Source organism: Ambystoma mexicanum, chromosome 6p, assembly GCF_040938575.1.
Source record: "Ambystoma mexicanum isolate Mex_15411 chromosome 6p, UKY_AmexF1_1, whole genome shotgun sequence".
Taxonomy (NCBI): domain Eukaryota; kingdom Metazoa; phylum Chordata; class Amphibia; order Caudata; family Ambystomatidae; genus Ambystoma; species Ambystoma mexicanum.
This window is the reverse complement of record NC_090935.1, coordinates 598,887,306-598,904,831: the sequence shown is the minus strand read 5'-3', so window position 1 is coordinate 598,904,831 and position 17,526 is coordinate 598,887,306. Positions and strand designations below refer to the sequence as shown.

The window sequence follows — 17,526 nt, the reverse complement described above, 5'->3', positions numbered from 1 at the left end:
CTCTCCTTGCAACATATCGTGCCTCTACTTAGGAAAAGGGGGGCGCTCTGCTTAGGGAAGGGTGAGTGGTATAATCTGCTCCTCTCTTTTTTTTCGAGATAGTGGCCGGGTTTGCAGCTGTAGAAATAATCATTTCATAAGGAAAATATTTTTTTGCCAACAAACCATTTCACAACTGTCTTTTTTCTATTTTATGTCATAATAACTGCATATTTGTGTTAATAGGAAGATTAGACATTTTGTGTCAATGAAGAGGCTGTGTCAAAATGACAACAATAAACAGGTACAGTATTATCTTTAAGTGCTTGCAATATTTCTCATTGTATCTTAATAGTGCTAAGGGTTTTTGATAATGTTGTGCATTTTTCTATATAACTGTTGATGTGTCAACATATATTTAACTATGTGGCTTTACAATTTGAAAAGATGTATGCACCTAAATGGAATACAGAGAGACTTGTTGATTGCAAGACATCAATGTGCCTGTACATATAAGACTTACTGCATATTTTGTGTTTAATTGGAAAGGTGTATATAAAGATGAATTACTATTGGGATAATGGAAATCTTCTGCATTAAGCAGAGCTCAGACCAGCCAGTCTGGCTGTCAATGAAGAGCGTGCTTTGAGCTCTGAGAAAATCGCCATAATATAGTTGAATGTACATTGTGGACACAGCAGAATTCAAAATTAAATACAAAAATAAATGCTTAACTATAGCCATGAATCAACATTTCAAATGTATTCAGTTACACAAGTGCCACAATCTTTCTTGCCAATTCAAGGATTGAGTTTTCATTTCATCTCAAATGCATGATGTTGTATTTGACATGTTTTTATGTCTATTATTTTTAACATAAGCTTCCTTGGGTTTTTTTCAGGTTTATTTACACCTTTTTTATGAACAGTAGTTTAGGTTTTTGTTTTGTAATAAATTGAAACCAAACATTGTGCATATTTTACAAAAAATTTAAGAAAGTTGAAAAGTAAGGGAATGATGGGTCCCATTAAGATTTCATTGTGTAGTAAATATTTTGTGTTCATTCTTTTACCACCAGCTTTTTTAGCCATTACAAAATTAATATCAATGCTACTGCACCGCTGAATTCTGAGATTGGAGGTGAAGTGAACGTTATACCTCCAGCATAGAGTTGAAGTTAAATCCTCCACTTTAACTAAAAAAATCAGTAGATTTACAACAGAATTCCTGCTCATGTGAAATCCAGAAAACTCTCCATGTATTCTGCTGCACCGAGCGGCATTGACGGTAAACAAGGTTGGCAGTAATTCCACAGTAAAATTGCAGAATTACTACCATACTCGTAATGATGCCTTATATCTTTTCTCTATAAGCATCAATACTTACTGATTAATTTTGAACTCAGAAAATGGTTATGTGTGAATATGCATGGCCCGATTCACAATACCTTTTTTTCATGCAAGCAAGGGACACACTAGACGATGCACTCATCCATCCATCATTTCCATGAGAAAAGTTGTGCAGTATGCCCATAGGTTTGTAAGTCGAAGATGTACATGTGCAAAGTGAGTGAACATAAACCACGCCAATGATGCACACATTGGTCTCATCATGAGGAAAGCATGCAAAGATTAATGATTAGGCATGTAAGCACGTAGTGGCTATGCAAATGTCCCACAGGTGTGAAAAACAAGGGCCTGCATGCAGAAGGTGAGGCCAAATATGTAGTCACTAAAACTGATCAACAGGATCGGCCATCATCCCTTCCTCCAATCCTGAATTGGAGCAATTGGCTTGAAAAAGTCAACTTCTGAAGAAATGAGATACGTAACACAGTATCAAAGGACAGCATGTTTGGGTATGTAAGGTACGGTAAGGAAAGCGTTCTTGTATAGCATCCACATGCCAATCATTTTGGCCTTGCTGCGCATGACTCTGCAAGATAGGTGGATGGGGGCGTTAGTTTAATTGTGGGCCAGACAGATGCAGAAAACCTCTAGTGTTGATGGGTGCAGCTCGGAAGTACCCGTTACCTGTGTGCCAATATGAAAACTCTGTGTTCTTTGTAGTGGGTATGGATGGGCGCAGGTTAGCCGCAAGCGCCGCCATCCAGGTTGCGAAGCATTGATTGAGAGAGTGGATGCTAATAGAAAATGGTTAGGGTAAGAGTCTGTTAGGTAAATTAAACCTGGTGGATCATGTGTCAGGAGTGAGGGGAGTGTAAGGTTACAAGAATTTTAGTAAACAGGGATTAGTCATCGGATGAGAGGGTTTGGTGGAGGATTGGGGTGTTGTCTCTTCATGGCTCTTAGTTATCGATTTCTTTGATTTTTTCTGGTGTGAGTATTCCGCGAATGGTTGTCCGAAGAGATAATCAAGATTCTAAGAGGATTCCAATTTGAATGTTCCAGGGAATACCTTATCAGAGTATTATCATTCTAGAGAGAACGTATTCAAACTAGGTTAGTAAGGAGCAGGGTGTGAATGCTGCTCACTAGTGTTAGGAAAGGGGTTGCTCTCACAGTAAGATGCATTTGCGCAATGCGTTGGATACCTTTGTCCATGTAATCGACTTGGTGCCGGGTTCAGGAGGTTGCATAGCATTTGGTCCATTGCCGTTTTCTTTCATGTCTTTCTTGTTGTTTGACAAGCCAATTCTGAACATCAGCTGGTTCCACTTCCAGACAGAGGTGTGTAGACAGGGTGTTCCAGAGATTCATGACCAGCAAGGAAAATAGGATCCCATTGCCATTTGTTATTGAAGTTCGGGACTAGGACTAGAGTTGCTGGACCTTAATTTTTGAGTATGAGTGTAGTTCTGGAACTTCCTTCTAAAGGAGAGGAGGCCCGTTCTATGGTAGGAGAGATGTGGGATGCAAGTCATTTGTTTCTTGGTGGGAAACCAGTGTAGAATACTTAGTGCTGGCATGATATGTTTGAATCTCTTCATTTTGAGGGCTAGTCCTGTACCTGCATTCTTGACTCTTTGTAGTTTCCTCTTCAGGTAATCAGAAGATTCTGAGATGGAGGCTGTTGGCATAGTCTATTCTTGAATGCACTAGTGCAGGGGGTGAAATCACAACCGTGGCTCTTTGTGTGAATGATAAAGATGGGGCATAGAGTGTAGACTTAGATAAAGCAGCTTCTGAACAAGCCCTCGCCTATGGTTCAAGTGCGAGGTTGCAGTCCATTGCAGATCCAAGATTTCTTACTCTGGTGGGCCGTACTGCGGATGGGCCCATCTTGTCAGGTGAAGGGATTGCAGTGGTGTTGGGAGCTGTTGTATTGCAGAGTGTCAGTTCAGTTTTGGTAGGGTTTATCTTTAACCTGTTTTTAGTCAACCAAGTGTCTATGTGTGCAAGGTATGTTTTAATTCATGGAGCGTTTGTTTACGGACAGTTCGGAATTTTGTATTCTGCATGTGAGTGGGGGAGGTTGAGATTTGTAGGTTCCCATACTGGTGGTTTCAGTTGTGCCCATGGGGAAGGAGGTGATCCAGTGAGAGCTTTTTCTTACATTCTAAGTTCTTGTAGTCTTTTCTGGAGGATCTTGACTGATGGTGTCAAAGGCAGCTGAGATGCTCAGGAGGATGAGAACGCTCTCCGAGTTTCCATCTGCATTGGGTTTTAGTGCATCCAATCAAACCCAAAGCTTCAATGGCGGTGACTGTATATATATATATATATGTATATATATGTATATATTGTCCCAGAGTCTCCCCACGAAAGGAGTATTTGTATTTGGGCAGCAGCAAGCTGGGTCATTTGGGTCTGCTGTGGGCTTTATGAGCAAAGGTCTAAAGCAAGCATATTTCAACAGAGGTTGGACGCTTGCTGTGTTGATGGAGTCATTGAGGAAGGATAGGAACATTTCATGATGGATTTGTAATAATTGGGAAGAGATACATCCTCTTTAGAACCGTGGGTTGCATGACTGAGTATTAACGAGCACATTCTCTGCAGAGAGAAGGCAAAAAGAGGTTTGGTTGGTTGCAGAGGAGGTGGAGAAAGGTGTCAGTATAGTGGGGTTGGTGACTTTTGGGTCCATTATTGTCAAGGTTTACATGAATGTCGAGGATATTGTTGTTGAAATGTGCAGCAATCTGATCGCAAAGTTCTTGAGATGGATTAGGAGTTATGTCACAGGCTGTTGGGTTTTTGAATTCTTGGATGGTATTATACAGTCCCTTGTTCTGTGCTGTGTCGAAACAATAAGTTTGGAATAGTGTGCGTTCTTTGCTTTGATTTCTACCCTGTAAAGCTTGTTGATGATAAGCAAATTTGCTAGTTTGTAGTTTGTTTTTCCTCCAGATTTTCTCCAGTTTTACGATTTTCCTTTTTCACACGGTTTATTTTGGGAATGAACAGTTTTGTTTCTTATGTGAGTTTTTGAAAGATTTCTGTCCAAGGAAGAAATAATTAAATTATTAGTTGTGTGGAGTTTTTAGCCAGTGTGGCTGGTAGTGCATCTGAGAGGAGGGTACATTTGTTTGCTTCTAGTCTATACAGTCTTTCAGGGTCTGGTCATTGTTAGTGGCTCTTTTGAAGGTTCTTTGAGGGTTGATGCCCATGTGAATATTGTGAAAAGTATGGCTAGGGGTGGTCGGCCCTGGGAAAATGTACTGGTCAGCAGCTGCGATTATATTTTCATTGCGGAAAATGCCATCCAGAGTATGATTGCCTATGTGAGTGGGACTGTTAACTAATTGTTCGAGGTGTAATGTGGCAAGATTAGTTCCAAATTGTTTATTTGTAGGGTTCTCTTCAATCTGGAACCAGATGTTGAAACCCCAGAGTATAGTTAGAAGTTAGTGACCTACAGACAGTTTTGTGATGTGTCAGGGAGTTTGTCTACAAAGTGTGGTATGTAGGAAAGAGGTCTATATACTAAGAAGAAGCTTAGTGATGTTTCTGGGAGAGATGTAGCAGGTCAAAGGGATCGGCTTACAGTCTGGGATGATTTTGATGGGGGGATATAGAGACTAGGAAGGAGTCTCTGTGAACCAGTGATATCCCTCTACCTCTAATGTTGTTGTAATTTGCAAATATGATTTTGTAGACATGTGGGATACTTGCATGGATAACCAGGGACTGAATATCGGAAAGCCAGTTTTCCATGATGAAAAGAAGGTTATTTTATCTTTAGATAGCAGATTAAACTGTCACAGGAGTGTTTGGCAGCAGAATGTGTAGTGATTAGAAAGCTTCTTGAGCCAATTATTACAGGGTGGGTTCAGTTTGTTGGATTAATGTTCTTGGGTCATTCATGGTTGTTTCATTTGTTTCTCAAAGATCAATGTTAAGACTTTCAGAGAGTGTTGGGTCAGTGGGAAATCCCATATCTCGTGCCATTGTTTGGTCATAGTAGTTTGGTTCAGATGTATTCAGGAGATATCTGAAGATAAAGGCTGTTTGTTTTCTACCGAGGTGAGGAAATGGAATTCCTTTTAGATGCTCGTTTCACTGATCTAAAAGAGTGTCAAAGCCTGATTCCAATTCTCTCCTTCTCTTTGTGGTTCCTAGGCATCTTGTTGCTAGGTATTGATTATTCGTAGGTTGAGTTGATTAGACTAGAGGAAAAGTGGGCCGGGGATGGGGCAAGATTCAGGAGAGATGTGGGTATACTTACTGTTTAGTTTAATTGGGGTCTGCAGTTGTAGTTCACTTGTTAGGGACTTCCGATTGTGTTAGAAGATGAGAAACGTTCTGGGGGTTGCAATGTATGAGAATTGTTCTAGATTGAGGGGGCATTTCACTTTGCAGTTTACCCTTGAATGACAGGGTAGGAGTTGTTACACTAGCACTAGTGATGGTTGGGATGTTGATCAGGCGTTGCACAATGGCGAACCACTTGAAACAAAGCACTGCTTTGGATTGTGACTTCATTGATCTGAGAGGCATACTAACAGATCTTAGCTTCACAAACCAACACGCGACAATGGCAACATGCTGACTGAGCATACATCAAACAGAGAGTTCTCTAATAGTTGATTACACCAGATTCTTTCAGGTATTCATACCAGTCTTTTATTCTATGCAGCATTTGGAAATACCATGGTGCCATGCAGGAATTGGTCTGGTATGTTAGAGAAATAAGTGCAGATAAAAAAAGCAAACATTTAAATGCATAATTGTCACACATAATCACCCCTCCAGAGGCAAATGTAGTTAAAACCTTGGATAGAGAAGAGATAGACATTTCTGAAAACAATTCTTGTTTTACTGAACAGAATTACAAATGGACTGTGAAAAAAGGAAAACGGAACCACAATGTTGTCTGACCAGCCTATAGCCAATGGTACAGTATCTGCTGTAATATTACTGCAGACCGGGGACCAGGGCCAGGGTATTACTTTAATTGTGGGCGGTGTTAGGGGTTAGAAATGTGAGGCAGACAACTTTGTATAGGTTTTTCATAAGATGCCATTTTATTAACTCAAAATGGGGTTTGACAAATGCCTCACTATCCCTATGCTGACAAGGATTTTCCTGCCTATCAAAATAAAATAAAGGAAACCCTCCAACAAATTTCAACTTCTAGATGCAATAAACTTAATAAGGAAATGAATGGCATTTCAAATATAAAAGAAATAACAATTATGATCAAACCCTTGATAACTGTGTCTCCTTGTAGTCTGGGTGAAATTCTGTACCCCAGATTTAAACAGGATTTTCAATGAACAGTTCAAAATTAGGAAAATCCCACCTGGCAACAAAGTGCAAATGTTAACTGATCTTCTTGCTTCAAACAGTCTCTCTTTTGGACCTTGGCCAACAGTTCAACAATATTATGCAAGTCTTTCTCTCCCCACTTGTAGCAGAGAGCCCAACAAAACTTCTTCTTAACAAACGCGAACATTTTTAACAGTTCACATTTATCAACAAACAAACAAGGTTTTTTGTCAGGATAATTCCACAACAGTTCTTAATATCTTTTAGTGAACGTGCCACTTCTTCTTCTCAGTCTTTAAACACAACACAGTACTTCAATAACTTCTACCTGCTCCACTCACCTGCCAGCTCTACCACTACAAAGTCCCTGCCCTGGTGTTCGCCTGCCAGGACCAATGAAAACTACTAACACTACTTCAAGAACTTCTGTGGTAAAGTTTACTTCAAACAATTTAACAAAATCTCTTGACTTTCCACAACATCAGTTTTGACTACTTCTTCTAGGAAGACATGAAAAAAAAGGGTGATGTTAATTCCACACGTGTGATTGACACATGCAATGCAGGTTCTGCTCCTCTCTTCCTGAATATCTTCTATCAGGAAGGCAGCTCTTCTCCCACTGTTGTTTTCCCACTTTTATTTTAACAAACTGCTGCAAGTAACTTTTGTTCCAACCCACTCTTCTTTGGCCTGGATAATGCTGGTTTAGGTTTTTCACAACACTTGTTTCTTGCTCACTTTGGAAATATGGTTTACAAATAACTGGCTTTTAAAATGTCCTCTCTTGGCTTTGGCAATGTTGGTTCTTATAATCCTCTGGCCTTTACCGGTCTAATTATATCTTTCTTGTTTGTTGCCAAAGTTCTTATTAGGCCACTTTACCTGCTTTATACCAGTTCGACATTCAAAAGCATTATTATCCTGCCACTTCAGGTTCTTTACATTAGTTCGATATTCAAAAGTATTATTTTTGGCTAGTCGGCGATCACGGAGCGTTCCAGGTTCACATACTGATAGTGAACTCACTGGGTATCGCCTACACATCTGCTCGCTGCGCTGCCTCTGGGTCTTCTGCCTTTTTTGCTGCCTTCTCTGCTGCACTCCGCCTGGAAAATGGGCACTCCAGTATTCACCTGCCACCGAAGCCCTCTTCACAATAGTAAAACCTTTAAACGTAAGGCTTCCAGCTGTGCAAGCTCTGCATACTCAATCTTCAGGGGGAAGGCTTTCACAAACAATGCTTCCCGCTACGCCACCTCTGCATACAGGGTCCTTGAAGGAAGAGACCCTCTCCGAGTCTGCATTTGATATGCAAACCACGGCAACTCCGGCATCTATAAACTCCTTCAACTACAACTGCATTATGGAGTCACAACAATCACTCAACCTCCCACTACTGCTCTCTATGGCCTGCACCTGAGAGGGTCTTTTATACTTCCCAGTCTCCCTCAGATGTTGATCATTAATACAATTAGACTGCAACTTGCAGTCCAGTGCTCTGCATCCCTCCTCTTCGTCCTTGGGCATTGTGGGACTTGAAGTCTCCAATGTGCAAATCACCTTTTCCGTTTTTAATGTTATTTTTAAATATACAACTTTCATGTCTATTCCGCAAAGCATCCTCTAGAGACGTTTTATCAAGACTTATTGAATGTTTCTGATTTACAGGGGAATTTCAATATCCAGAGTCAGAGAGGGTAATGTTTTGCTATTGGTATTTAACAATCTCCTGTTGATCACAGAAGCTTTCACTCCCATAATTATGGGTGTCTTTGTTGAAGGGAATCGTACTCTCAATAAATGATTGATTCTTCCAGTATTTACCTCCATCAAAACAATTAGCTTTAGGAAATAAAGTCCCCATTTGACAACAAGCCATTGCATACTCTGGCATTGCTGATATGTCTTCTTCTGAAGAAGACAAATACTGCATCTCATCCAACAGAGTTCTCCTGACCCCTTGGGGCCCTTCTCCTCCCAGGTGCTCTTCCCGGGTAATACCACCCTTAGGGTCATGATCAGGCAGCGGCTGCCTTCCCCTGGCCACCTGAGAGGAGACTTTAGGTAGGGTTTTTGTGGAGACTCTGCAGGATTCATCGCAGTGACAGTAGCAACTCCCTGAACAAGTTTATTAACTGAGCATTGTAGATTTCTCTCTTTACTATTACCTTGCGTGTGAGGTGAGGAAAAGCAAAAAGTATACCATTGGGACTTTTTTTACCTGCAATTGGCGGTGCTCAACCCGGTCACATGGGCCACAGCTAGCCGGTCCAGGGCTGACTTACTCAGCCGGAGGAGGAGCTTGGCAGTGGATGAGGATCCCTGGCAGACTGCTTTAGGTGATTCGAGAGATGTTTCTTTTGCTGTTCTCCACCTTCAGTTAAGAGTAGAAAGTTTCTTGCCGAGTTTCTCCTTTTGAGGGAGATTTCCAGCGTCTCCTCGAAATTGCATGTCTAACTCTATAACATGTGCAGATGTTCTTCCATCGTGAGGATGAGGGGTCGGGGGATTACATTGTATTTTTTTCATTTATTACCCATAAAATCTTTGACAATACTAAGCATGTATCTTTTGAATTGTCAGTTTGTCAGCCATTTCCAAGAACATGGCTTTACATGGGAAAAAAATATAAACAGCTCAAAACCTACTACAAACCTAAGAAACAGATCTCAAACCGATGCTAATTGTAGCTACACATCTTTGTAATGTCACTTATATAGCAGATAACATGTGTATTTAGAACTGCGATGACGCAAAAGCAAATGGTCTGGGGTACAAATACACATGCTGCCGTAATGATGTTACATTGATTCTTTGGCGACAAAACAAACATTTCTCATGGGTATTTTCAGGAATTGTGGTGAGTTTTAATCAATTTTAGAGGCTCCAAACATACCACAACCCCTAAAACAAATCTAAAACTTAGCACCATTCCTAGGCACTGATTTCATTTTTAATCCAATAAATAATGTTGCTTTTAGATGCAACATTCTACAGATCCCTCCACCCCTCAAGTTAAACAGATGATCTGACTTCAACAAAGCAGCCAATCCAATAGCAAAATCTCCCCCATGATGGCTTCAACCATGCAAGATGGAGAGCTCCCTTTGCAAAAAAATATAAAGGATAAATATAATTGTAGCTCATGGTTGAAAGTAAATCAATGCACTAGGCAGGCTATACAAATGATGCGCTTAAAGGCAACATAATACAACTCTCACTCAACTTAAACAGTAGCCCTCGCTTCCACAAAATGCCTAATCCTTTAACTCTATATCCACGATGATGCATATGAACATGCATCATAGAGCAACTGCTTGGCACCTGGGTCTCCATAAATAATGATACAAGACCTTTGGGAGAGAGTTAAATCTTTCTCTAGGCAGAACTAAAACGGAAACATTGGGCCTCATTATCAGCCTGCTGGTCTGGTAATAAAGTGCTGGTATTAACATATACTGGCACTTTACTGGAATGGCACAGTACAAGTATGCCAGTGGGGGTAACCAGGCCCACACCAGCATAAAACCAGCTGGTATTTTCGTAACCGGTATTGCCGGTGCCGAAAATACCAGCAAATCCCCCCATGGAGTCGTATGGGAGTCCATGGAATGGGGATTTACTAACCTTTTTGCCACCTGTAATATCCCAGTAAAACCAGGATATCAGGCGGCAGAAACGGTAGGTACGCTTGACCATATACCAGAAAACCTATAAGGAGGCGCATTGTTTGGTTTTGTAACAGATGCCGGAAAGGGCTTTACCAAGGAAGATAGATGAGGAGGTAGGTTTGGAAACAGAAGCTCTGACACTGCTGCTGCCAGACATGTTAGTGACCATATTAAGAGCATGCCAGCTATTGACAATTGTCATGTCTGTAAATTGTCAGGGAGGCATCGTATCACAAATAAGACACTGACACGAGAGCTACAAGTTTCAAAACCTTTATTACATTTGTGGGGTTTGGAAAAACTTCTACTTTACCCTATAGCTATGATGGGAGTAGTCTCTTTCATCAAATAATAAAGAAAACACAGTCCTAGACAGTCTATGTCAAATCAAAATGGCCTATACTAACAAAACCTAATGTCTGCCCTATCTCTTATACAAAAATTGTGAACAGGGGGAATGTGTATGCAAAGGAAAGTCAGTCCTATAAAATAAAGGATCAAGGTGGCTGAGTCAGATCTCCTCTCCATGTTGGACAGCATGGCGTAGGGCGGCCCCATAGACAAGATGACACACACTGGCTCAGGTTATAAAAAAAGGCAGTTCAAACATGGGTTGTGGCCCGCTTGGCCTTCCATGCTAAAGCCACTTATTTCCAGTTCACCAAAAGTTATTTCACAGTTCAACAAAAGTTGACGTAGATCTCTCTCTGTCGGGCTCGGACCTGTGAGAAACCTGAAGATGTCTCACTTACATGTCCCCATTAATCTGTAATGCAGTTTGCCAGGACACCGCCATCTCTATTGGCTCCAGTTCCTGGGGGTTGACCGGTGCAGGAGGATCACCTGGATGGGCGGTCTTCGGGGAGTGGAAGTGGGACACTGAAGGGTGAGATGCGGTATCTCCTTCCTTATGATACCTTTTTCCCATCCTGTATACGAAAGATACTGAGAAACTCTACCCATGTGCCTCTTTTTCAATACAAACAATTTCTCACCCCGTGAGCGAAAACGGACTAATATCTGAGCTGTTTACCTGACATGTCCCAACACAAGGGTCAGGCAGTGTCAGGCAATTGCCGACAACTACACACACACCTGACTGCCCTTTCCCTTCCCCACTGGGATAAAAGGCAGAGCACAAAAGCACCCCCTGAGCAAGGTCAAATGCACAAGGAAACCACTATTCCAGGACTCCAGTTCAAACGGAGGAGAAAGGCGGCAAGACCTGAAAGGACGTCAAGGAGGGAGTTGCCCTTCCCCTTTTCAACCCAGACCCACAAAGCCTCTGACAAAAGAAACATAAGACCGGGAATCGCAGCTGGCGTATGGTGTGATGGATGTCAGCAGTACATGGAACCCTCCCGCACTGATAGCCAGTGTGGGGAGACGCGGTTGCCATTGTGATACCTCCAGTGGAAAAAGAAACGCCAAAGAGTTCAACTCAGCAGGTGAGTCGGAAAACCTGATAGTAGACCAGACTATGTTAGACTCAAGGTTGCAGTGGCAACATTTAGAAGATAAAGTGACAGAGGTCCTTTTTGTGTGAACTTGATACCAGAGATAGAGTGGTCCGGCGCCACATGGGCGAGTGTTTGGAGGTCTATGAATTGTACCCCTCTCCTGAACAAAGAGACAGTATTGAACTAAAAGGGGAAGGAAAATACCAGTACCAAGAGGCCATAGGGAAGGCTGAAGTGAGGTGTCATGGTGTTCATACACGGGTCACGCAAAACCACCTGTTCAATCGAAAGTCCTTGACACGTTGCAAAAGAGTTTAATGATTGTAGAATTGTGAACCCGACTGATGGAATTGTGAGTCAGGCGTTTGTCCCCGGTGGATGAGAATACAGTGCAAACTGGTTATTGGGAATAAAGACACCCTTGCAATAAGTGACCCAGCGAGACGTGATCTCCCTTCGTAAGTCTTTGTTTCATGTTGGCAAGTAATGTGCAAGGTCTGAGCCCAGATGAGGGGTAACTAACTAAAAGGTGGTTGTTTAAAAAGACATTGGGCCTCATTACAAGTTTGCCAGTCCTGTTACAACGGTGCTGGTAAGCTGCCAGCACCGTTGTTACCGGAGCGGCAAACTACGAGTTCTGCTCGCGGGTGCTGGTCCGCCTACCAGGTCTGGATGCACTGGTACCATTCCTTAATGGTGCCGGTGCATCCAGCCTCCCCATTCCCCAGTCCAATGGGACTCAATGGGAATGGGGAGCAATATTTCCGGCTGCCGGGAATGGGCAATAACCGGGTCCGCCGGGGCCGTAATGCCCCGGTAATTGCCCAATCCCGGGCACCAGAAAAAAAATTATTCCGGCAGCAGCCGTGCCGGTTGTTCCGGCACGACTACCGCCGGTCTCATAATGAGGCCCATTGAGACACTTGAGTATTACAAATAAGGAAATTGTGAGTAAAAGGCGATAGTGAACCCGACTGACGGATGTCAAGAGAAAAGTTGTGAAGAAGCTAAGTGAACAACATTGTGACAACAAGTATGAACCTGACTGAGGGAAGTCCACAGTGAATGGTTGGTCTGAGCCCGATTGAGGGAGCCAATCACTGAGAGCAGGATCGGAGCCCTGCTGAGGGGGATCCAAGGGTGAAGAGTAATCACCATACATGAAGGTTACCAGAAGGAACTTTTGTTTTGTTGTTTTGTCATATCAGGCCATCTGAAGCAAGAGACTTTGCATGAGAAGAGACTTGATATAGAGAAAAGGAACTGTGAGCTTGTGCCAGAGAAGCCCAGGTATGTGCTGTGCTCAAGAGTCCTGCCTTGTCCCGTGCTAAAAATGTGGGTAAGGGAGACCCCAGCCATAAAATCCTGGCTTATCATTTTCTTTTCTTGTGACAATTATCACAAACTATATTAAAGCATAGCGGTAAGGATTGGCAATAGGTTTTCTTAGCATAGGCCCTTTTTATTTGACTAGACTCCACTAAGAGTGTATTCTTATTATTTGATGGTCGTAGCTTGCTCCCATCTTAGATTTAGGTTTAGATTAGCGTTTATCTCACCCACTTTACAGTTTAAGAAACATCCTTGAACTGTGATTACTTGTGTCTGTCTTGCTTTGATACCATGCCTTTCTTACAGACCCTTCAAGACATCAACAGTTCACGTAGGTCTCCCTCAGTCGGGCTCGGACCTCTCAACATAAAGTACCTGATTCAATGTAGATTTCTCTCAGCCGGGCTCGAACCTCACAATCACAGCACTTGCAGGGGTTCCCTTCCCCAAGCTTCATTCACATTCATTAGGGTAACCCTTCCCCTAACTTATTTCCTGTTCCCGGTCTCCCTCAGTCAGGCTCAGACCTTTAACTGATGTCGAAGACTTTCGAATGTGTGAGGCCTTTTGCATAGACCTGCGCAGGACCACTTCGACTTTCATTCAGCTCTCTCTTATGTTTTAAAAAATATATATTTTTATTGGTTTCATAACAAGAAATAAACAAAGAACAGAAAAACATCATTGGCGATTGGTTAAGCATATCAAGAAAACAACCCAAAACCCCACCCCACCCTCTGATAAGACCTCGGTTAGTTCACTGTTCCTCTCTAGTTAGTGCCCGTATCCGGGCAACTCTCTCCACTCCGTTCCAAATCAAACGCCTCAGGGTGGAGCAAGGGCACCGTCAGGGCCACCCAGCGGTGTAGTTCCTCGCTGGAATCCAGTCTTTGCAAATGAATAGCCGTTTCCCATGCCACGGTTTCAGCTATGATCCACTTCGTGAGGTCTCCCCACCATAGGGGAAAATGTGGACCTCTGGGGGTTTTCCACCCCATGGCAATACGTCTTTTGGCTGTGATGTATATAAGGTCAGTGAGCTTGGATAGGGGTTTGTTCTTCCTGTTTCGCCTGTATCTGCCACGGATGCAGGCCGTAGGCTCGTCCACCTCAACTACGATGTCTGCGCCAGCCACTCTGTCCTTCACTTGTGACCAGAACTCCCTGATTACTGGGCAGCCCCAGAACATGTGAGTCATTCCCACTCTGGGTTCACTGCATTTGGGGCATGATTGGGTTCCAGCACCCGTGAATCTTGATGTGGCTTCCGGTGTGAGGTACGCTCTATTGGTGATATACAGTTGAATGAGCTGTAAGCGGGAGTTCCTGGAAACCTTCTTATGATAGTGGGTTATGTCACCCCAATCTTTGTCTTCAAAAACAAGGCCCAGTTCAGTTTCCCACCTACTCCTAGAATTGAGGTCTCCCCTGGTCGTACCCCATAACAGGGCTTTGTAGATTCGTGAGGTTTCGTGGCCCCCCTCAGCGGAGTTCAGTATCATTTCGATGCATTCGTTCTCCTCAGTCAGGTCAGCTGCGACCGGCCATCTCCTGCACAAGGCCTGTACAACCACCCTGTGCAACAGGAACTGTCCTGCCGGGAGGCCCGTGGTCTCATAGAGTTCCGAAAAAGTTAGTATTTCTTGTTCTTGAATCAAGTCCCCCAGCGTGGCCACCCCGAGGGGCTCCCATTGTGTACGTGTTTCAACATGCCCCCAAGAGTGATTAACCATAAGTGCAGCGATAGGAATCTGTGGGGAGAACGGGTCGTCCGCCCCGACCAGTTTGCAGGCCCTTTTCCAAAGCCGGATCCCGAGCTTGGCGAGGTAAGGGCAGTGACTTGTAGCACCCTCCCCAGCCCACAGTATGTCTCTGAGTAACAACCGGCGGAGGGCCGGCTGAAGGAGGCAAGTGTCTGTCGTGCTTTCATCCGCCATCCATTGCATGACATGTCTCAGCTGGCTGGCGAGGAAGTACAGCTCAAAGTTGGGGATCTTAAGTCCGCCCCTCTCGTACGGTCCTTGGAGGGTCTCCAATGCCACCCTGTGCCTGCCTCCCTGCCAAAGGAAGCCCCTACAGAGTTTGTTGAGTTCTTTGAAAAATGAGGGGGGGATGCTGAAGGGGACGTTAGTGAGGTTATGTAATAGGTGGGGAAGGGCAACCATTTTAAGGAGTCCAGCCCTCCCGGCCATCGAAAGCGGGAGCCGGCCCCAGAACTCCATGGATTTCGTGAGAGAGTCTTTGGCCCTTACGGTATTAAGGATGTGTTCTCTGGCTGGGGCTGTGGCTGGGTGTACGGTGTATTTGAAGGAAGTAGCCTGCCATTCGAGATCCAGAGGGGGGAGGGACCTGTATTCATCGGTGAAGAGTGCTGCGAGGGGATAAAGGCAAGACTTGCTCCTATTGATCTGGATACCGGTGAGCTTGTGGGAACAGTCCAGGGTTTCTAGGATGTAGGGAAGGAGGTGCTCAGGGTCCCGTAGGTACAATAGGGTGTCGTCAGTGTACATAGAGATGAGGTGGGTCACCCCGTCTATCTTAATGCCACCCTCTCCATATTCCTGTCTCAGGTAGGCCGCCACTGGTTCAGCGGCAAGGATGTATAACATGGGGGACAGAGGGCACCCCTGGCGGGTGCCTCTGTGTAGGGACCATTTAGTGGAATAGGTTCTGTTGGTACGTACCCTCGCAGTGGGGCTGGCGTAAACCAGCCAGGTCCACTTTAGGAATACAGGGCCTATCCCCATTTTGGCCATGGTGGCATACAGCCAGTCCCACCTCACCGAATCAAAAGCTTTGGTGGCGTCAAGTGACGCCGCTGCAAGTTTCTGCGGCCTTCCCTCAGTGCTATAGATGACATGATGCAGCCTGCGCAGGTTCTCAGTGATGGAGCGCCCTGGGACGTATCCCGTTTGGTCTTGATGGATCAACAGAGGGATAACTCTGCGCAGTCTATTCGCAAGCAGGGCGATAAGGATCTTACAGTCAACATTAAGCATAGAGAGGGGCCTGTAAGAACCACAATCTGCCCCGTCACTCCCCGGTTTAAGCAAGGGTATAATCACAGCCTTGTTCATGGAGTCCGGGAGGGTGCCACGCTCAAAGGCCTCATTAAAGACCTGGGCCAATATTGGGGCAAGAGTTTCCTCATAGCTCTTGTAAAATTCCCCCGGGAGCCCATCCGAACCCGGGGTTTTCCCAGCTGGTAGCGATCTAATTACCACCTTGACCTCGTCGGGGGTGACAGGCTCATCAAGGGTCTCAGCCAATTGCAAGTCTAGTTTAGGTAGGTTGATGACGTCAAGGGCGTCTTCGATCCTGGTATCAGAGGGGGGCGGGGCTTCGGAGTACAGGTTACGATAGAAGTCGGTAAAGACCGTATTGATTTCTTGTTGGGTATGTACGGCCGTGCCGTCGGGGGTGAGTATGTGGCAGAAGGGTGGCCTGGGGGTCTCCCTTTTATAGAGCCAAGCTAAGAGTTTCCAGGGCTTGTCTCCCAGGGCATGGATTCTCTCTGCGTGCTTGGCATAACTCAGTTTACCAAGGGATTCCCAATGAGTTAGGCAGGTTTGTCTGAGTTCGACCATTTTTTGTAAGTGGTCAGGGGATGGGTCAGCCCTACCTTCGAGCGTACTCAGGTCCCTTTCTGGGCGCTCAAGCAAGGATGTAATAGATCTCTGGGCTCCCCCGACTGCTGCAATCATCTCGCCCCTCATGACCACTTTATATGCTTCCCAAGTTGTGCTCAAGTGTCTAATGCTATGCAGATTATTTTGCCAATATTCCTCAGTGCTATCTTTTATGCATTCCTTGAATGCAGAGTCAAGTAGGGCCTCAGAACTCAGCTTCCATGTGGGTATGGGGGGTGTGGGCGGAAACACCTCCCAGCTTACCAGAAGGGGAGAGTGGTCCGACAGCACCCTAGGCAGATAGCGCGCATCAACAAATATGGACTGTTGCGTTAGGCTGAGAAAGATGTAGTCCAGCCTGGTGTGTACAGCGTGGGGTGGGGAGTAGAAGGAGTACTCCCGTTGCTCAGGGTGCTGGACCCTCCATAGGTCACTGAGTTGCAACTGTTGGATTATTTTGGAAAGTATTTAAGCTGCGGGGGAGGGTCGATCGTGTTTGTTATCGGATCTGTCAAGTAGAGGATCAAGGGTACAGTTATGGTCACCCCCCCATATCATAATTCTGTCCACATACGGGCTGAGTCGCGCATGAAGGGAATGGAAGAAGGCAGTCGCATCATGATTGGGTGCGTAAGTACTGACCAAGCAAACCTCTTTGCCCTCTATGGAGCCGCACACCACCACCATCCTACCCTCGTTGTCTGTTTTAGTGCTAGTGAGTTTGAAAGGAACAGTAGGGGCAATCCAAATCAGGACCCCCCCTGGCGTAGGAGGAGTAAGTCGA

General features: G+C 44.5%; 1 protein-coding gene across 2 annotated transcripts in view; it reads left to right on the top strand.

The window, feature by feature from the left end:
• Nucleotides 1-17,526, top strand: part of PDE8B (phosphodiesterase 8B) — a 1,197,077-nt gene that overhangs the window by 740,989 nt on the left and 438,562 nt on the right. For both annotated transcript variants that reach the window (XM_069627430.1, XM_069627431.1), the window contains one exon: nt 226-283. In XM_069627430.1, coding sequence (XP_069483531.1) covers nt 226-283 — 58 coding nt within the window. The remainder of the gene's footprint in view (nt 1-225; nt 284-17,526) is intronic.